Source organism: Acanthochromis polyacanthus, chromosome 3 (genome assembly GCF_021347895.1).
Source record: "Acanthochromis polyacanthus isolate Apoly-LR-REF ecotype Palm Island chromosome 3, KAUST_Apoly_ChrSc, whole genome shotgun sequence".
Classification (NCBI taxonomy): Eukaryota; Metazoa; Chordata; class Actinopteri; family Pomacentridae; genus Acanthochromis; species Acanthochromis polyacanthus.
In genome coordinates, this window is record NC_067115.1 from 36619614 (window position 1) to 36641935 (window position 22322).

The window sequence follows — 22322 nt, forward strand, 5'->3', positions numbered from 1 at the left end:
CCATTGACTACAGTACAGTGCGCCAGAGCAGTCCCCTGTCCTAAGATGGCCGCCAAGTGACGCCGCCGCCGACTCCGTCTTGGGGCATCTAGTGTTTGTATATATCTATGTGGCTGTAGCGCTGTGGCACAGGTTGCAACTAACAAGGATCGCTGCTGCTTCCAGAAGCCGAAAGCATCCCACTTTTTTCACTCACATTTTTCCAATCCTATTATCTGGCATTTCAGATCCAACAAATGAATAAATGAATTCTGTCAGTTGTGTTCAAATTTTAAGGTGTCAAGGGGTGCACAATTAAATCAAACGTCAGCAGAGAAGAAGATTGTTTCTTTTGTTTTATCTTTTACACCACTCTTTGTGATGCTCTGTCAGTGTGAAAAAGGCGTGGGAGAAATAAAGAACGCATGTGGAACTTACATCGATATGTTTGTTTCCTCCTCCATTTCGACGTTGCACTTCCTGAAAAAGTTGTCCGGAGTGAGCATCGATGCAGACTCGCTATTTAAGGGCTGAACAGTCCACTCTCCCTCCGCACTACGCGGTTTGGGACGGCCCTTAATATGGAGGACCCTCCACGGGAACGCGCAAACGGAGGGGTAGTGTGTAGGGATAGTGTGTAGGGGGCGGTTTGGGATTCAGCCTTGGAGTGACACTCGGTAGTGGAGGGGGAGTGTGTAGGGGGCGGTTTGGGATTCAGCCATATATCTAGCTACATAGATATATACAAACACTAGATGGCTCATGAGCGTGAACGAAATCACCAAATTCTATCAAAAGCTTTACAGCTCCTCCTACTTAGCTCCAAAGCAGAGAGTCTCCTGAAACAAATTAAACAACACATTCCACAAATAGACAGAGAATTTAAGGAGAGCTGTGAAAAAGACAGACATGGCTGAATTTGATAAGGCAGTCATGTGCCTAAAACTAGACCGTTCTCCAGGCACAGATGGATTAACCGGTAATTTCTATAGACACTTTTGGGAATCACTTAAAAACCCACTCTTTGAAGTTTTTAATGAAACCATAAATAGCTCAACCCTTTCAACAAGCATGAAACAGGGCATCATCACCCTAATCCCTAAACCAGATAAAGATACAAAGCTAATAGAAAACTACCGACCCATCTCACTTTTAAATAATGATTACAAACTACTTACATATATACTAATAGACTGAAAAAGAAACTTGATACTATTATTAGTGAAACTCAATCAGGCTTTGTAAACAAAAGATCAATACATAATAATATTAGATTAGTAAAAGACCTTTTAGATTATAATGATCAAATAGAAGATAAAGGATTCATCCTATTCCTACACTTTCAAAAAGCTTTCGATCAGTTAGAACATAAATTTCTTTTGAAGTGCTGTGTGCATATGGTTTTGGACTAAAATTTTGCAAGATAATTGAAATATTCTATATAGATACAACAAGCTTGGTTATACCTCCAACTGGTACCACACCACGTTTTTCATTAAATAGAGGTGTGAAACAAGGGTGCAATATTTCACCCTTTTTATTCATAATGGCAGTTGAAATCTTGGCCATTATGCTAAAAAAATTCAAGCATGGAAAAGCTAAACATTTTCGATAAGCAGCTTGTAATCAGTCAACTCGCAGACGATACAACCATCTTCCTAAAAAAACTTGAACAAATTCCAGAAGTACTAAAATTAATTGACATATTTTCTGAAGCATCTGGTTTGACACTTAACCACAAAAAATGTGAATTAATGGCCATACATGATTGTGACCTCTCAGAAGCATATAATATTCCCATTAAATCCTGTGTGAAATATCTAGGCATTAACATAACTAAAGATGCAGCTGTCAGTGACTCATTAAATATCCAAGCAAAAATGAATCAATGCAAATCCAAATTAGGTTCTTGGTTACAACGAGATTTAACGGTTTTTGGTAGGGTATATTTAACAAAAATGGAATCTTTAGCTAGATGCATTTATCCAGCATACTCAATGGCAATACCAGAAAAATTAATCAAAACTGTTAACCAGCTAAATTTTAACTTTATCTGGAAAAATAAAGTCCACTATATTAAAAAATCGGAAGTTGTTAAAGAATATAAAGAAGGCGGACTTAACGCAATTGATTTTGAATGTTTAAATGCGGTACTAAAGGTTTAATGGTTGAAGTCTTTTCTCACAGAAAAAGATAGCATCTGGTTCTGTCTCTCCAAAGGTTTGTTCAAAAAAATGGGAGGTATTGAATTTGTCCTTAGATGTGACTTTAATGCTGATAAATTGCCAGTCAAATTATCGTCCTTTCATAAACAAGTTCTACTAAGCTGGAAAATAATGTACAACCACAATTTTACACCACATCAAACCCCATTGTGGAACAACAGGTATGTTCTTTGTAATAGAAGATCTATTTTTTTGCAACACTGGATGGATAAAGGTATATGGTCACTATGCCACCTTATGGATAACCATGGAAACTGGCTCTCATTTGAAAAATTTTGTTCCCTTCACAACATTTCATGTCGAAGATCAGAATTTAAAAAGATTCTTAAAGCAATTCCTCAAGCTGTCAGGCAACAAATGGAGAACTTGGACAGGGAGAATTTACCTGTGCCTAATCTCTCAACTCTACAAATATTTGAACAAAAATATTTTTGAAAAAAATATACCACACAAATGTCTTAGAAAATCTCTAAATAATCAATTATTTCCTATAAAACCAAACAAAAATTCAATCATCCAAAAATGTTCTGAAGCTGAAATTAAAATGATTAGAACTGAATACTTAAAACTTCTTGTTAGTCCTAAAACAAAAAACAAACAAAAAAAGAAGGCTCATGAGCGCTGTCAGCAATGACGTATATATAGAACTCTATATATACGTCATTGGTCAGTCTGGTCGCAGCTTCACCTCAGTGTTGTCTCTGAACCTCTGCAACATGATAGTGTCTCTGAGTTTGTCCTCCGAAGGCTCGCCGCCGCCGCTGGTTGGACGACGTGGACTCGGTGTGTTCGGACGAGCTGCTCGGCTCTCAGTCTCGCCGCTGGCTGGCCGACTGTCTGACCGAGGACATGCTTCCGGAGAGCGGAGACTTCTACACGGTGGGCCGGGACCGGCTGTTCGTAGACTACCACTTCCCGCTGGGAGAGCTGGAGATGCAGCCAGTGTCCGGTGGAAGAGACCGAAGGTAGGGAGGAGAAATTCACCTTTAACGCCTCAACCGATGTAAGTGAAAAACAACAACACTGTAAACTAACTGCGGTCAAGCCAGCCGCCTCTCGTTTCTCCGTAAAGTCAGCAGATCCTACATTTTCAGTGCGCTCTTACCGTCAGCTTACGGTAAATGCACGACCGATAGGCAGCAACTATTTCCAGTTTAAAAAAATAAAGCGCTGCTTTCGCAGATGTATTATACAGCGATGTTTTAAGTAACTGACTCAACTGTTAACTATCGAATTGTACGGCTAATATTTACACTAAATAAATAGCTTGAAGTATAAGAATCTGAAACTTGTTTATCTGTCTGTCTGTCTGTCATAAAAATTGTGAATTGAAATAAAAAGTGATAAAAAGTGATGTGTGTCATCCCGGTGATCTATTAGTGTGATAATAAAATAAACCTGAGTCGAAAAGTCACATGATCTGGACCGTAATGAGCAGACATGCTGATATTTACATTAAAAAATGTTTAATTTTTTGCTTTAAAATCTTTTAAGCCAAACTATTTATTATTCTTTGGCGTATGCTGATCAGATATGGTAGGATTGTGATTCTGCATTAGTTTGGGGTCATTGAGTCACATGACCTGCGAGCTATTGAGCAAAAAGGCTAATATTGACAGTTTAAAAACTATTAAAAAATCAATTAAGACCTAAAATAAAATATAAATTGGTGTATGTTGACCATCCTTAGTAGCACTATCATTCTGCACTGGTTCGGGGTAAATAGATCACATGACCTGGGAACCATTATAAAACTTGAAATAACACAAATATATATATATATATATATATATATATATATATATATATATATATATATATATATATATATATATATATATATTAATAAAAATATAAATATATACATATAATATATATATATATATATATATTTTTAATAAAAATATAAATATATACATATATATATATATATATATATATACATATATATTTGTGTTATTTCAAGTTTTATAACGGTTCCCAGGTCATGTGACCTATTTACCCCGAACCAGTGCAGAATGATAGTGCTACTAAGGATGGTAAACATACACCAATTTAATTATTTCAATTCACAATTTTTATGATAGATAGATAGATAGATAGATAGATAAGTTTTCAGCTTCTTATACTTTAAGCTATTTATTTAGTGTAAATATTAGCCGTACAATTCGATAGTTGACAGTTAATGTGAGTCAGTTACTTAAAACATCGCTGTTTAATACATCTGCGAATGCAGCGCTTTATTTGTTTAAACCGGAAATAGTTGCTGCGCATCAATCTTCTTGCATTTACCGTAAGCTGACGGTAGGAGCGCACTGAAAATGCCGGAGCGGCTGGCTTCACTACGTGAAAACGAGAGGCGGCTGGCTTGACCGCAGTGCAAAACCGCAACATGAAGCATTAGCCTGAAAGTTTGTCAGCCTTCTTCCTTCTGTTGATGCATGTTGCAGCTTTAGGTGGAATTAAATACACGCAGTTAATCACTTAACGCAGTTTATCACGGTTTTAAAGTAATTATACTGTATTTATAAATATTTTATACATTTGATGCACCACATTTCAAAGGTTACTGCTGCACATTTTACTCCACTGTTCATGTTACAGCTCTAGCTACTATTTATTTAGCAGGATACATCTGAATTTATAGCATAAAATATAATTAAGGGATACTGTGGAGAAAATTCAGTGATAAATAGGGAACAGTATGTGCAAAAATTACCACAATGCACCAAAGCAAACTGGTCCAGAAAAACGTAATTTAAGCTCTGTAATGAACTTGTAAGTTCACTGATTGACATATTCACATTTCCAGCAAAACAACATACTGTTCTGATTAAAAACACAGCCATTGGTGTTTAGATTTACTCTAAAGTTGATATTAAGACCACTGAGAGACACTTTTATTGGGCTTTTGTGCTCTTTTTGTAGATATTAAACAAAAGAAACTGCCAGGAGATGAGTTTTTTAGTTATGCTATAACAGAAGTGGTGTCATTAAGAGAGTTGAAACATTCCTTTCAGTGTTATCTGTTGAACTAAATCAACATGTTGGCTAATTAGTTTTGTCAATAATGCACTTTATTGCAGTTTGCTCCACTACATTCTAAAGGTTGCTGCTGCACATTTTACTCCACTGTTCATATTACACCTCTTCCTACTATTTACTTAGCAGCTTACAACTGCACTTCAAGCATAAAATCTAATTAAGGAATACAGTGAAACAAATTTAGTGGAAACTTACCAGAGCAAACTGATCCAGGACAACATGATTTAAGTGTCTCTAAAGAACTTACATAAGAATACTCATCACTTAGAGACATTTCAAGCATTGCAGTGTACTGTACTGATTAAAAACACAATTATTAGAGTTTAGACTTACTGTAAATTTGATTTTAAGGCCATTGAGAAACACTTTATTTGGCTTTTCATTCCTTTATTAGATGTCAAAGAGAAGAAACTGTCAGGAAATGAGTAAAAAGAGAAACAAACAACACTTTAAACTAAATTCAAAGTCACTATTATGTTCTTATAATGCTATAACAAGAAATTAACTACATGCATTAACTAAATAAATGCACTTTATTGCAGTTTTAAAGTAATTATACTTTACTTAGGCCTGCTAGATACTTTGTACTTCTGCTCAGCCTCATTTCAAAGGTCACTGCTGCACATTTGAGTCCACTGTTGTTCACTTTATAGCTCTTCTTACTGTTTATTTAGCAAATTACAGCTGAATTTAAAGCATGAAATCTAATTATGGAATGCGAAATCTAGCAGTGGAGGCTAAAACAAAGAAGAAAATCTGCTTAATCTCTTCAAATCAAACAAAATTTACACTCATATAATCCGATAATATTACATAATGACACACGTCCGTACAGCTGCATGCTGAGTTTGTTTTTTGTACTTTCACTTCAGTGAACAAAAGATAAAACAGTCCTGTACTAATCCTTGCAGTGTTTTAGCAACAAAACGGACGATGCCAAGCAAATAGAAAGTTGGAAAAAACAAGAAATACAATAAGATTCTTTTAAATGCAGAACATTACACTGTTGTAGTTTTATTCTGTTTGTACATCTTCCACAAATGTTCTTCAGTAGGTAGAAAAGCTGCATTGTACCAGTATTTTAAATGCACAAATTATTAAAAACATGCAGGTTTAAATGCATTAATACTGCAGCAGAGTGAAATGTCACTTTTTTATGAGAGGAAACTGGTTATAAAGCTTGACAGCAGCAGGAAGGAAGAACCTGTGAATTATTGTGTGTTTTTACAGAGTGATATATCTTTATTTAGTCCAAGTTTTGAGCACTTCTTTCACTACAGCAGTTATACAGACACATTTATGGTCCTATTCATAATATTTTATGGGCTTGTCACGTGTTTCTGCAGGTGACTTTCTCATCTGCCAAGTAGCTACAGCTTTCAGATAAATTTATTAGTGTATAAAGAGAAGTACTAAAGGGCCAGAAATAGATTTAAAATAGCTTTATATGGATTTTTTCAAGGGAATGATGCTTTATTTCTGTAAATAAACCTCAGTTTCTGATATTAATCACCAAATGGAAACTAGCTCGTTCATAAAATCCACGAATCTCATAAAATATTGTAATATTTTTTCCTCAGTTCTATTCAGAAACACCATCCATGGTTTAAATGTACTATAATGAACATATAAAAGACTAAAACACTCATTACTTAATGACATTTTCACACTGTAGAGGTTAAAAACACGGTGAGGAGTGCGTAGATTTACTGAACACAAGAACAAAATGACAGAAAAGGAGACAATAAACATTGAAAAGATAGAAAATGCCAAAAATGAGACAGAAAGCAACAAAAAGTTTAAAAATTACAAAACAGTAGACAGAAACACTTAATAAACTTGATACTAAGACCACTTAGAGACACTTTATTGGGCTTTTTCATGCCTTTTTAAGTTATTAAACAGAAGAAACTATTTAAAAATTGGGGGAAAAATACTTAAACTAACTTTAAAGTCATTGTTACATTAAAATCTTCTTTTGAAATCTTAAAACTAAATTTAGCAGCCTTTAGGGACACGGAACTGTTGAAAACTGCTCGTTAAATGCGGTCTTGGTGGATCTCAGTGCTTCAGTCTGAACATTTCTAGTTATCAGCTGTGTCCCGGTGCCAGATGTGAAGCAGCTGTTTTGTGTCCTGAGTCGGTCCTACACACGTGGACAAAATTGTTGGTACCCCTCAGTTAAAGAAGGAAAAACCCACAATTCTCACTGAAATCACTTGAAACTCACAAAAGTAACAATAAACAAAAATTTATTGAAAATTAAATAATCAAAAACAGCCATTACTTTTGAATTGTTGATTAACATAATTATTTAAAAAAACAAACTAATGAAACAGGCCTGGACAAAAATGATGGTACCTCTATAAAAGATTGAAAACTATTTGACCAGAGTGACATGATTAACTCAGGTGTGTCATTTAATTGACATCACAGGTGTTTCCAAACTCATAATCAGTCAGTCTGCCTATTTAAAGGGAGACAAGTAGTCACCCTGCTGTTTGGTGAAAAGGTGTGTACCACACTGAACATGGACAACAGAAAGCCAAGGAGAGAATTGTCCCAGGACATCCGAAAAAAAATTATAGACAAACATCTTAAAGGTAAAGGCTATAAGACCATCTCTAAACAGCTTGAAGTTCCTGTGACAACAGTGGCTCATATTATTCAGAAGTTCAAGACCCACGGGATAGTAGCCAACCTCCCTGGACGTGGCCGCAAGAGGAAAATTGATGACAAATTGAAGAGACGGATCGTTCGAATTGTATCCAAAGAGCCCAGAGCAACCTCCAAAGAAATTAAAGGTGAACTCCAAGGCCAAGGTACATCAGTGTCAGATCGCACCATTCGTCGTTGTTTGAGCCAAAGTGGACTTCATGGGAGACGACCAAGGAGGACACCACTGCTGAAAAAAACTCATAAAAAAGCCAGACTGGAATTTGCAAAAATGCATGTTGACAAGCCACAAAGCTTCTGGGAGAATGTCCTTTGGACAGATGAGACCAAACTGGAGCTTTTTGGTAAGGCACATCAACTCTATGTTCATAGACTCAAAAAGCAAGCATACGAAGAAAAGAACACTGTCCCTACGGTGAAACATGGAGGAGGCTCAGTAATGTTTTGGGGCTGCTTTGCTGCATCTGGCACAGGGTGTCTTGAAAGTGTGCAAGGTACGATGAAATCTGAAGACTATCAAGGCATTCTGGAGAGAAATGTGCTGCCTAGTGTCAGAAAGCTTGGTCTCAGTCGCAGGTCATGGGTCTTCCAACAGGACAACCATCCAAAACACACAGCCAAAAACACCCAAGAATGGCTGAGAGAAAAGCGTTGGACTATTCTAAAGTGGCCTTCTATGAGCCCAGATCTGAATCCCATTGAACATATGTGGAAGGAGCTGAAACATGCCATTTGGAGAAGACACCCATCAAACCTGAGACAACTGGAGCTGTTTGCTCATGAGGAGTGGGCCAAAATACCTGTTGACAGCTGCAGAACGCTCATTGACAAATACAGAAATCGTTTAATTGCAGTGATTGCCTCAAAAGGTTGTGCAACAAAATATTAAGTTATGGGTACCATCATTTTTGTCCAGCCCTATTTCATTAGTTTGTTTTTTAAATGATTATGTTAATCAACAATTCAAAAGTGATGGCTGATTTTGATTATTTAATTTTTAATAATTTTTTATTTATTGTTACTTTTGTGAGTTTCAAGTGATTTCAGTGAGAATTGTGGGTTTTTCCTTCTTTAACTGAGGGGTACCAACAATTTTGTCCACGTGTGTACCTCAGTTTGTTCCCTTTGTACAGTTACAGGGTGTGTTTCAGACGATTCAAATGCAGATATAATGAACACAAAAGGCTGCAGGACAACACGAGGGAAATAAAAAGCCTCTGTCCTTTCACTAAGTATTATACTGGAATATCCTGCTGAATCTCTAATGAGGGTCCAACAGTCTGGACCTGAGCTCACTGTCGGTTACTGAACTGAAAGGTTTATAAAAATATGCTAAGAAAGTCCTGATCTACATTTCTAAAGGGTGTACAAACGTTTCATAAATGGCTTATAGCAAACTGTAAAGAGGAAACATCCAGTGTGTTTATATGATTCCAGAGTTGTCGTTCATTTTTGGATAACGTACAGCTGTAACTAACACATTAATAAACTGTTCTATCCTTAGGGGGCGGCCAATATACACTCCCCATTGCGGCGCCACCTGCTGGATGGACAGGAAAAGCTGTAAAACTAGCCTGAATATGCTCCAATCTGCCTGAAATTTTGCATGTGGGATCAGAGTCCACTCCTCATGGCATCCATAGGCCCACATACACTCTCGGTCACTGCGCCACCTGGTGGACATGCGTGGATTTGCCGACCAGCAAGGATGCGAGGACCCATCCATCGCTGCTTGCAGCTTTAATTTGTTTTTGTGTTGCTAGGAAGCCCTGGATTAGATTTCTGCAAATTTAGAAAGATTTGGTGTTAAAAGGTCAGTGAAAAAAAGTTTTGTTAATAACACATAATAATTTATTTGCTAAACATGAGAAAATGTAACACAAATGGGATAAAATGATGAAATGGAACGGTTCATATTCAAAAGGTCAAAGGTCAACTTCATTGTGAGGTTATATGAATATTTTTCTTCACTATTACTCAGGAACAGGTTGGATACTGACTTGGTTACTCTAATCTTGGATGTCCACCTTGAAACTCTTTTGCAGCTTCTTTGCAGCTGCATTCATGTTAGAAACACAACTTCATGCTCTGTTAGAATCAGTTTTATGCACCAAGTGTAGATTTAGTTTCTGCAAATATGGCACAAATGTCCCACTGAACTTGAGAATTAACTGATTAGGTGTTAGCAGTCAGGGGTCGCTAAAAAAATTTCACACAAGCATGATAAAGTGATGAAGTGGTTACGGTTTATATTCAAAAGGTCAACGTCAATATGAGATCGTAATAGCACTTTTCTGACTTTTATTCTTCACCATAACTCAGGAACAGGTTGGATACTGACTTGGCGACTAATTCTGGATGCCCAACTTGAAACTGTTTTATCACTTCTTCACAGCTGCATCCATGTTAGAAGCACAACTTTGTCTTCTGTTCAAATAAGTTTTATGGATTGAATTTGTACTAATTTGACACAAATGTCCAATTAAACTGGAGAATGAACTGCTCTGGCTGTTGCTGTGGAGCTATCTGCATGTAGACGCCACTAATTTAACAGCATGCCACTCCAAATAACCTTGAAATTTGGATTTTCTGTTAAGAAAACGACACATTTCTGGCTAAACAGCAGTGTAGATGCAAGGTTGGTGCAGAGAGGAGCGACAGTTGAAAGCGGTTGCTGCAATTTAGATAACAGGTGAGATAAAAGGAGAGGAGTTTTTAGGTAAATGAAGGTGTGATAAGGACCAGGAACAGCAGGCACAGATGAAAGGAAGTATAGAAATGCTACCATCTGGTGGGTTCTATCAGAAACCATGAGTGAGTGTACGTGTGATGATTTGTGAAGCCAGTTCACCCAATTCTGCAACCACAAGGTGATGTTCAATTGGCTGGACAGAGCGGCTGAAGCTTTTCTGATTGGACGAGAGGGAAGGCCAGTAGCATTTTGACACACACTCTCCATGTGAGATAAATGAACCTACAAACTTCCAGTGACTCCTCTTTTTACCTGAGTGGAGGCGACAGAGCAGCTCAGACATGAAGATCCACAAGTTTTTATCCATAGCCATGCTGGGGCTGCTGCTGTGGGCCTCCTGCATCCAGGCCAAAGAGGAGACAACGGAGGAGACGACAGAGGAGACGACGGAGGAGACGACAGAGGAGACGACAGAGGAGACGACAGAAGATGCTGAGGAAACCACAGAGCCGCCAAAGAAGGAGAAAACGACAGAGATAGAGGAGGAGAAAGATGTCATGGTTCTGCACATCAACAACTTCGAGAGAGCACTCAGTGAGAATCAGTATCTGCTGGTTGAGTTCTGTGAGTAGTCATGTGATTGTTATGATGACAAATGAGCTCTCACATGTGTTTGTCTTCACAGTGACAACATATGTTCTGGTTTTGTGTTAAAAATTCTATGTTTACCTGCAGTACACACATAAAGATGTAATAATGCCAAAACTAGAGTGCAAAATAAACTTAGGAATTTAAATACTAGGAATAAAAATCTAAATTTAGCTGAACAAAGTTGAGAAAAACCTTCTTCTACAGCTCAGGAGACAAAATTGTGGTTATTATGTTACCTTCGATTTTCAAGATTCATGATTTTTTTTATTTGCGATTTATGAGCAGTCTAGGAATTCTTGTGCAGGGCTCTCTTGAAGTTGAATTAAAAAATAGATTTTAAAAAAATAAAATAAACACATATCAAAATAGGAAGTGTAAAACATTTTCAACAATGAGCAACAAAAGATAAAACACAAGAAATACGATAAAATGAATCTGAATGCTACAAGGAATTAGTAATGTTGTAACAATTGTCCAGCAGCATGTAGAGGAGACTGCGCATACATCATAGAGGTGGAGTGAGGTAGCGAGGGATTATTGCACATTTTCTAACATATGTTTCTCATATTTTTCTCCTAAAATTCACCAGGAAATATAGGTGAGAAAGGAGCAGAACAGTTAGCAACAGGAGTCAAAGCTGAGATTGAGATAATTCGACCAATGGCTCCATTTTTCCTTAATGTGAGCAATAGATGCATATTTATTTATACATTATTTATTCATTTGTTTATAAAAAAAATAGGTTTGACAGAAATACTGTGAATACCTCTCAGTATAATTCAACACAGTGGTTGTATTATATTTGTAGAAAATAAAGCTTACATGTACCTCAACTGAGAAAAAAATGGAGATAATTCGACGAATGGCTTTTTTTCTCAATGTCAGCTGTATATGAGCTTTATTTTATACTAATATAATACAATCACTGTGCTGAATAATACTGAGAGTTCTTCCTACTGTTTTGTCAAACCTATTTAACATAAATAAATGAATAAATAATTTATATACACAGCCAGTCAAAAGTTTGGATTCAGTTCACACTGAGAAAAAATGGACCCATTAGTTGAATTATAGTCAGATTTGGTCAAATTTATCTCCTCTAAATCTCAACTTTGACCCCTGTTGCTAATTGTTCTCCTCCTTTCTCACCTGTATCTCCTGATGAATTTTATGAGAAAAATACAGAATCATATCAGACAAAATCAAAGCTAAACTAAGAATCACAATTTTGTTTCCTGATCTTTGGAAGAACAAACTTTGAGCAGTAAGATTTTCATCTGGGTTTATTTGAAAGCTTCCAGACTAAAATGCAAAACACCATACGAAATAGAAAATGTCTTTTCCACCAGTGTTTTCTGTTTGAGTCCTTGAGAACATTGAGCTCTGACCACACAAACCCACGTAGCCCATCCTGTCCAGATGTCTTCCTGCTCCAATTCTCCCACAGTCAACCAACTGCCTCTCGTGCTATCAGCAGCTAATTTCCATGAATATCTGCACAGGAGCCGCTGATAGCACCAGAACAGAATAAAGACCCCTCAGTTTTCTGTTTTACATACATTCACATGAGGATAAGCAACCTGTTTTGTGTGCAGATGCTCCCTGGTGTGGCCACTGCAGGGAGCTGGAGCCCATTTACGCCGAAGCTGCAGAGAAGCTGAAGAAGGAGGAACCTCCTCTTCGTCTGGCCAAAGTGGACGCCATCGAGGAGAAGGAGATCTCTGATGAGTTCGATGTCGGAAGCTTCCCAACTTTAAAACTGTTTCTCAACGGAGACCGGAAGCACCCTATCGACTTCACTGGTACACAAACAAGCAAGCAAACAAACACACAAAGTCCTGATTTTTCCATCGTCACTGAGCCTGAATGCCGTCGAAACAGCTTCATATATGTGCATTTATCTCACCTGTTCACTTTCAATCAACATTTTGGACAATACAGAGGTTTCTCGGATGCACATGCAGTTAATGTGCACAGCATTTTGTCACTATTTAGAAATCATCTCATTGGAAACTGGTAAAATTTAGAGGGGAATCTGTATCTATCACACATTTTTGCACCTTTTAACAACTTCTCACCACCTTTGATGCATATTTGTCTCCTCCAGTCCACAAACATGAATGTCAGGGAATTGTAAATGTTCAAATTAAACTTTTTTTTGTTCATGTTAAGGATAAAAGATACTATTCTTATCATCTCTTAATAAATCCTTTTAATCATATTTTTCTTAAAGTTCATGCGTTGTTCCTTGAACCCCCAGAATGGCCCGCGGTACATCCTTTAAAAGTCTTAAATCATTAAGAAAAGTGAAAGTTTTCAATATCTGTCACTGCAGAAAGAATATTTCAGCGTATTTTTCATGACAATTAACTTCTTTCAACTATTTCTTTCAGCCAAGCTACTTTTTACTTGAATCTGTTACAGCAATAATTAAACTTCTTTCATTTAATGTAACAAAATAGGTAGAAATGACTGATATTAGAGAGGCTTCCTGGAGTCAAAATGATATCATTTCCAACATTGTATCACATATTTGGGCTTTATTACATTTTGGATGGGTTAAGTACAAATTTTATTACATTTTCAGTCCTACTTTTAACCTCAAAATATATAAATCACTGTGAAAATTTCTGTATATGTCTGAAAATGCAAAACCGTAAGATTTTGACATTTCGTGTTTTAAGAATTTTAGAATCGTACATACATTAGATTTAAATGACAGAATGAAGCACAATACAAGACATCTGACGTAAAAATGCACAATCAGTCAGACATTTTATCACATATTTAGTCAAGTTTTGCTAATGAATTTTATTACAGTTCAAATTTTAAACATTTTCTTACATTTTCAGTCATTTTGGGTGCTTTGGTCCTGCTTTTTCCTTAAAAATATGTAAATCACTGTAAAAATTGTCTCTTTCATGTCTGTGGGTTAATTAAACAGCATAAGAAAGGAAGGTTATTAGCTTAGCTTATCATAAAGCCTGGTAGGAGGCAGCTATCTCTACCAAAGGTTAAAAGAAAACAACTGACAGTTAAAGTTTCATCACATATTTCTGATCCCTACTGTTCTTTCTTTCTATTGTCTAAATTTTATTTTTATAATCTGGTTAGTTTTACAGTATTACATCTTCTCATGTTAAAACACCTGAAACAACTGATTTGACTAGCTTTTGTGTTTTCCAGGTAAGAGGACAGTGGCGGGCATCATGCAGTGGATGAAGCGTCGTACGGGCCCTGGAGCTCCAGATCTGGACTCCGTAAACGCTGCTGCTCAGTTCATCGACTCCCACAACATCACCGTCGTAGGATTCTTTGACGTATGTCTTTCTGTTTCTACCATTAGATCATCATCATGCACGCACTGTCGGTCATCATGTTGTGTTTTAATCTCCTGCAGAGTCTGGATAGCGATGCGGCCAAGGTGTTCAGGGAGGTCACTTTGGAAATGGCCGAGACAGAGTTCGCCCTCACAGCCACTCCTGATGTTTTCCAGAAGTACGAGGTGAAAGGCAGCGTGGTGGTGCTTTTCAAGAAGGTATGAGAGGATTTACAGAGAAGTTTTGTGGAGAGGTAGAGCAAGGAAGCCTTGATGATGTTAGCTTTGCTGCCATCTAGTGTCCACGACAATGCATGACTCTTCTTGAGGTCACAAGATAAGTCTGTATTAATCCCATAGCGGCGAAATGTGCAGTTACAGCAGCAAAAATAGCGCAAACATTTAAGGAATGTGGTATAAAAACAAAAATAAGCCAAAATATATATCATTTTTGGTTATAAAAATAACATTCTTGCCAAAATAAGTTGATTTTTTTTTTATTAATAGAAATACTGATAGAGTATTTTTGTTACTGCACAGATTGTACCTAAATAGAAAACTAATTTGAATCATTCACAGAATATATTCATAGGATGAAAAGTCAATTGAATTCTGATGAGTTTTAGTTCTTTAAAAGTGCTTTTTAACTGTGTAGTTTAGCAGATTTTGACTTCAGCCCAACAAAGGTTAAGTTAGCTGAGTTTATGAATTTTATGAATTGCTTAATTGTCATACAGATGTCATATAAAAGGGGGAAAAAACGCCCATCACAGTTCCCTAGGACCACAATGGAAAGTGATCTAATTTTTTATTTTATTTGTTATTTTCATGTCAAAACAACTTATGTGTTATACATAAATAGAAAGATTGCTGTATTACCAGTGGAGTCCAAGGAATCAAGAGCTGTTGAAAGTGACATAAGTTTTGTTATCAGACATTTACAAAGAGACAAACTGGCCTCAAACAGATGCAATATAACTGGATAGACAAGCAAAACGACCGCAAAGAAAAGGAAAAACTATCAAAAAAGAAACGGCAAATCGAGACAAAATACACTAAGTTACTACTAAGGGCGCATGTACAAAGCCATACTGGGCTAAAACTTATTTTGTGAACATTTGGGTTTATGTCTGTTGAGCTGAAGAGTGTAACATCGGTCTAAATACAAGATATCGATGTTACACAGGTATAAAACTTCACATCTGCAGCAGTTTGCTGATTTTTACTTGATATATAAGCTTTCTGTAATATATGAGTACATTAGGAACAATAGCTGCTAAAGGCGGTTTAGTTAAACAGTCATATGTGTGTTTTTGCTAGTTTGATGATGGCAGGGAGGACTTCACGTTGTCAGAAGATGGGACTCTGGACAAAAGCAACCTGACCACTTTCATTAAACAAAATAGTCTGGAACTGATGATCCCTTTCAGCGAGGAGGTAACACGCACACCGACACACATGATTAGACAATGAAATCTTAATGTGCAATCATTTTGAAATTATACTGCATGTGTGTGTGCATTTCTAGACAGCAGAAAAGATTTTTACCTCCAGCATCCACCTGCACAGCCTGCTGTTCATCAACTCTACTGTGGAGAGTCAGAAGGCCCTGGTGGACGAGTCCAGGACTGTAGCCAAAGAGTACAAGGGCAAGGTACCGTCTGCTGCATGTGTGTGTGTTAGGGCTGGCCCGAATAGTGGTTTCTGGTCTCCGGATATTTGGGCCCTATTAAGGGGGGGGGGGGATATGTGGTGGAGACGGCCCAAATATTCGGATCCATTCGTCTGGTCTCCTGGACGCAAATTTTGCACACTGCCTTCGTTTTGTCTAAACTGAAGAATTCCCAAACAGCGGAGGTCTTCGGCATCTTGTCTTGTGTTTATGTAACGAAGTGAAGCGTGACATCAGAGTCGGCAGCAACCTGGCCATTCGGGTGGTGGTAACAAACACGAATGGATGAGTCGAACATGGCGGGATGAGCCGAAGTGGGCCGAAGGCAAAGGGAAGAGACGAGCTCCGAGTATTCCTATGTTCGCCTAGGGGGAGGAGGGGGTGATCACATAGACATATGTGTATATGTCTATGTGATCACACGACAGGATGAGGGGGCTGCACAGTGACGTAGTGGTTAGCACTTTCGCCTTGCAGCAAGAAGATCCCCGGTTCGAATCCCCAGGTGGGCCTGGGATCTTTCTGCATGGAGTTTGCATGTTCTCCTTGTGCATGTGTGGGTTTTCTACGGGCACTCCGGCTTCCTCCCACAGTCCAAAAATTTGCTGAGGTTAATTGATAACGCACACTCCGTAGGTGTGAGTGTGATTGTCTGTCTGTATATGTAGCCCTGTGACAGACTGGCGACCTGTCCAGGGTGTCCCCTGCCTTCGCCCAAGTCAGCTGGGATAGACGCCAGCACCCCCTGCGACCCTAGTGAGGATAAAGCGGTGTATAGAGAATGGATGGATGGATGGACAACAGGATGAGCTGATATGAGCCGATGTGAGCCGAAGGCGGAGGGAAGACAGTAACGCCGAATATTCGTTCCGACCGGGGGGGCGAATATTCGGATACCAAAATTAATATACGGATACCGCCGTAGCGAATGAATATTCGGATATTCGAGATATTCGGGTCCAGCCCTTGTGTGTGTGTGTGTGTGTGTGTGTGTGTGTGTGTGTGTGTGTGTGTGTGTGCTTGCATATCGATCTAACAGCAGCCCATGGCATCGTTACACATTCACAAGTGGCCCACTGAGCCAGCATGTGTCTTTTTTCCAGTCCCCTCTAGGCCATGTTTAAAATAATGTGTTAAACGTTCGGGTGAAGTTTTTATAAAAAATTTAAGTGGGATCCAACAGGTTTGTGCACTTGCGTTGCTATCCAACAGTGGCCCTTGGCATTGTTTTATACTCACCAAGTGTGGCCCTAATTACTAACAGGGGTCATTTCATGTTTAAAGTCATGCTAAAATAATATCTTAAACCTTCTGGTGAAGTTTTTAAATTTTTGCCAAGTGGTGTCCAGCAGGTGTATGGGTGTAAATATGCGCACTCAGCCAGTGGCGGTTTTACAATAGAGGCAAGGTAGGCAACTGCCTGGGGCCCCTCCAACTGCAGGGCCCCCCAGACCGGCAGCCCACTCTCCATTCAGCTGGGAATTGGGGCCCTGTGGACAGAGATCCCCAGCCATAGCGTATTTAAATAGTAAATTTGTATGTTTAAATGGGAAACAAAGACAACAAACTAAAATACAAAGAAATAAAGTATCCGTGTACACCCCTCCCATTTCTTTTAATAATGGACTATTCCATCCAGGCCATGATCGCGAGAGCTTCAAAAGTGAAAGACGGATGCGGACATGATAGCAGCCTGCAGTGTTGCTGTAATTATGATGTGAACACTGTCTGCTACCTGCTGCTGGCTATCACGTGATTTTGATCCTACTACAAATTGACCATGATTTATCAGCTGGAAATCATACAAGGAACAAATGGTTAAACTGTGGGGTGTTTCCGAGTCCCATCAATTCCTGTCGACCGCTACATATTTTAGCCACGCCGTGTAGCAAACCCCAGCCAGACACCTTAAGTTCAGCAGTCAACCTTATTTGAACACAGATTCACCTTTCTGTCCTTCCCTCATTTCTTCACCATAACACCTTGTAACCGCTAGGTGCTTATAAGTTTAAACACATCCTTTACTAGACAGCAACAGCGTGGAACCGTTTTCTGTCATCTTTATGTGAATTTTCGGACTTTTCCACAGCGTCTTCGTCATGTCAAGAAACTGCTTCTTAGACAACACTTCCTGTGCCGCTGGGATGGTGACAAAATAAAAGCCAGCAACATTAAAATACGTCTTCAAAATTAAAGCATTGAGGGAACGGTTATTTTAACATGAGCTTGCCAAAAGTGATGAACTGATCAACACACCCTCATAAGTGTAATTTACACGCAGTTTCATATCCATACATAACATGCACATGCATAGCACATGCCTGTGCTCATCACAAGATCATTTTTTATTACAGATTTCATCTGTTGTAAATAATACATTAACTCAGCAGCCTTGGTGGAGTACTGCGCTCTGAGTGTTTTTCTAGTTTCAATTTGCAGACCATGAAGAGAAGTCAAGACATCTCTTCTTACTTCAAGAAGAAAATTAGCACAGGAGGTGAGAGAGAGCCAACGGTCGAGCAGCAGAGGTATAGTGATGAGGAGGAAGGAAAGGAGCAAATTAACTCAAAATGTTAACTGTACTGTTATTAGTCTATGCACAGTAGATCATTACTAACATTAAATATAACATAAGACAAGTTTATCAATAGGTGCTTCCTCAAGTCTTTCTGATAGTTTTCTGCTAGCCTACATACTACAGTATTTTTTTTTTTAAAGAAAAAAGACAGTAATAATAGTACTAGTAAAATAAAATTCCTGAAATTATGACTTTTCAGTTTTGGTGTGCCACCCCAAGATTTTAAGTGGCCCCACCTGGCCACCCCTATGAAAAATTTCTGCAGGCGCCACTGAAAGCAGCAGGGAGATAGTAGCAGTAAGGATAGAGACACTTTCCTCCACTTCTTCATTCACACACCCTTGTTTTCTCTCTTTCACTCCTACACATTTTCTCTCTCATACACATACATTCATTCATACACTCTCACTCTCTGTGTCTCTGTCTCTCTCTCGATCTCTGTCTCTCTCTACACATTGCTGTGATTGATATTATTGATATTATTATTGTATTATTACAATACTGTGTTATTATTTTTCTATTATTATTTATTGTTCTGTTACAGTTACAGTTATAGATAAAATGGGACTTATTGACTCACTCACACAAATACTCTGTCACGCTGCTTAACTATTTAAAAAAATAAATATTTCGCATTTTGGCATACAATGGGATGGAATCTGAATCGTATTTCTCACATTTTGAAACGTCCTTGTTAAAAGTAAGGATTTGAAGGGCCCCCCTAGCTAAATTCGCCTTGGGCCCCCAAATTGCTAAATCCGCCACTGCACTCAGCAGTGCCTCCACAGACCTGTTCACATCAAACCTTATGTTTTTATACATAATAAAATTAATGTGATAAAAAGATATTATTAAAATAGAGATAGAAATAAATATATACTGTATATAAATAAATAACAATAAATTACATTAAATACACAAAAAGTACATTAAATACGCAAAAATAGGTAAATAGGTGAATAAATCATGAAATCAATAAATAAAATTAGTTCTAAGAAAAATTATAAATAAATAAAATATATCAGATCAATCAAAAGCCTGATTTCAAAGGTCGGTCTTGAGTTTGCTTTAAAAAATACCAACAATATCACACTCTTTGTTCCAAAGATGTGGACCATAATAACAAAAAGCTGCCTCACCGTAGGGTTTGGTTCTTGGTTTAGGTTTATTTTAACCGGTACCAGAAGACCTGAGGATACCAGAGGGTTCATATCATAAGTCTGGCAAATCTGATGGACCAAGGACCATGAAGAACTTCATAAAGTAATACAATATAAAGTTATAAACATCAAACTGATTTGCCAGGAAACAATTTTTTGGGGGACATTTAATGTAAATAATTAGACTTAAAGGTGAAAATGTGTGGTGTTAGGGTTTATGTAAGTCTAAAGACAGTCAAAGAGACGACAACTGTGTGTGTGTGTGTGTGTGTGTGTGTTTGTTTGTTTGTTTGTTATGCAGATGCTGTTCATTGTGATTGACGTGACTGAAGCAATATCACAAGTGCTGAACTACTTCGGAGTGTCGGAGAAGGATGCCCCCACTGCACGCGTCATCGATATGGACTCAGGGAAGAAGTTCACCATCGCATCTGGGGATCTGACAGTAAAGTCACTTCAACAGTTATGCCAAGAGGTGGTGGAAGGCTCTGCCAAGGTAACACACACACATACAGACATTCACACATGCACACATTTCATAATACCACATATAAACCTGGTAACTTGTCCTGTTGTGTTCTGCAGCCCTACTATAAGTCAGAAGATGTCCCGGAGGACTGGGACAAAGGACCAGTTAAAGTCCTGGTGGGAAAGAACTTCGAGTCTGTTGCTCTGGACCCAACCAAAAACGTATTTGTGGAGTTTTGTAAGTCAGAATACATTTAAAAACCTACGACTTCAGTCAAGTTTTAGGTTACTTTTTCCAGACTTTGAAATCCCAAGCTGTTGACTCGAACTTGTGCTTGGGTTAAAATACACCTGTTAGCAATTAGCATTACTAGTGCAATAAAGACACTATTAGACCACATTCAAATGTTCTCTGCTGGTTTGGTCACTATTGCTTTTTTCTGGTAGCATTACATTTTTCCTTGTTACATGAGTTAAATGTGATGAAAATGTGTATTTTAACCTAAACCATTATCCTCTCTTGAACCTAACCAAATAGTTTTGGTTCCTAAAACCTATTTAGGATGCATCATATTGGCCAAACAGTGAATAAAAGTGAAAGTAAGCACCGAGTAAGTAGAAGGCTATAGTCAAAAAATGTACTGAAAAATTATAATGGTCCAAAACAGGATGCAAACTTTAGTCTTTTAACAATACTCCAAAGACTACCAATGCATCCATCAAGCTAACCTCCTTATTAAGTTCTTTTGAACTGGAAAAAACCTGCCTTACCTTCATTAGCAACTAATACTGGTAAGACTCGATGCCAAAGGACACCTTGTGCTTTCTCTGATATGCCAGTGGCTTGGGGAAAAAAGCAGTTTTGCAGATGAGAACTTAGATCACTTGTAGAGGTACATTTGGGTTCGCAGTCTTCGAAATGTTTTCCATGGGGGGTTTTGGTAATCTATGTGACCAGTTCTATCAATGTCCCTCTATCATCCCCTAACAATGCTTCTGTCTGTAGATGCTCCATGGTGTGGACACTGCAAGAACTTGGCTCCCATCTGGGAAGAGTTGGGTGAAAAATATGCCGACCACGAAGACATCATCATAGCCAAGATGGACGCCACAGCCAACGAAATGGAGTCTCTTAAGGTTGAGGGATTTCCAACAATCAAGTATTTCCCAGCTGGTGGCAAAGAGGTGCACACAAAAACACAAACACACACTCATACCAAGCCATAAAAACTGCAAACAGCACAAATTGTGGACCTTTTCCTTTCCTCTCAGGTGATTGACTACCAAGGACAAAGGGATTTGGAGACGTTTTCTAAGTTCCTGGATGGTGGTGGAGTGTTACCTGAGGAGAAGAGTGATGAGGATGAAGATGATGAAGAAGATGATGACGATGATAGTGAGGTCTGTGATTATATATATATATATATGTTATAAAATAACTCTGCTCTCAGTTCTCACTTTGCTTTTTCTGTCTTCCAGGAGGTTGATGAGTCTGACAACGTATCCGCCAACAACACTTCCAGAGATGAACTGTGATGTCATTTACCAGCCAATCAGGATCAACCAAATGTCTTCCAATTTTATTAATAAAACTGATACAGGTTTAAAACTGTTGACTGCTTGAGCTTTAAATTTTGCTTGAGTTTGTTTGTCCTAATAGTTAATTTGATTTGAAATCCTTTTCCAATAAGTAAATAGTGTGCTTTCCTAAATGTCTTCAGAAGTAGTAAATTTAAGAAGACTATAGATTGAAAAATGGAAACAAAGACACATTCCTCATTCCCACATTTTACTCAAAACTGTTATATCCGGTTTAAAATAAATTGTTCATGTTTATGGAGTGTTGTGTCTGAACAG

At 38.0% G+C, this 22322-nt stretch overlaps 1 protein-coding gene across 2 annotated transcripts; it reads left to right on the forward strand.

Annotated features, from left to right (window-relative positions):
- Positions 1-2871: 2871 nt before the first annotated feature.
- On the forward strand, positions 2872-22301 carry pdia2 (protein disulfide isomerase family A, member 2). Of its 2 annotated transcripts, none has more exons than XM_051945340.1 (12): positions 2872-3207; positions 9430-11241; positions 12864-13070; positions 14455-14588; positions 14669-14806; positions 15908-16024; positions 16116-16241; positions 20299-20493; positions 20583-20703; positions 21472-21650; positions 21738-21866; positions 21945-22301. In XM_051945340.1, exons 2-12 carry the CDS (start codon positions 10959-10961, stop codon positions 21999-22001), a joined length of 1686 nt encoding a protein of 561 aa, XP_051801300.1. In that variant the 5' UTR covers positions 2872-3207; positions 9430-10958; the 3' UTR covers positions 22002-22301. The 2 variants fall into 2 exon arrangements, with proteins under 2 accessions (XP_051801300.1, XP_051801299.1); XM_051945339.1 differs by having other exon boundaries at positions 2872-3169.
- Positions 22302-22322: the final 21 nt, after the last annotated feature.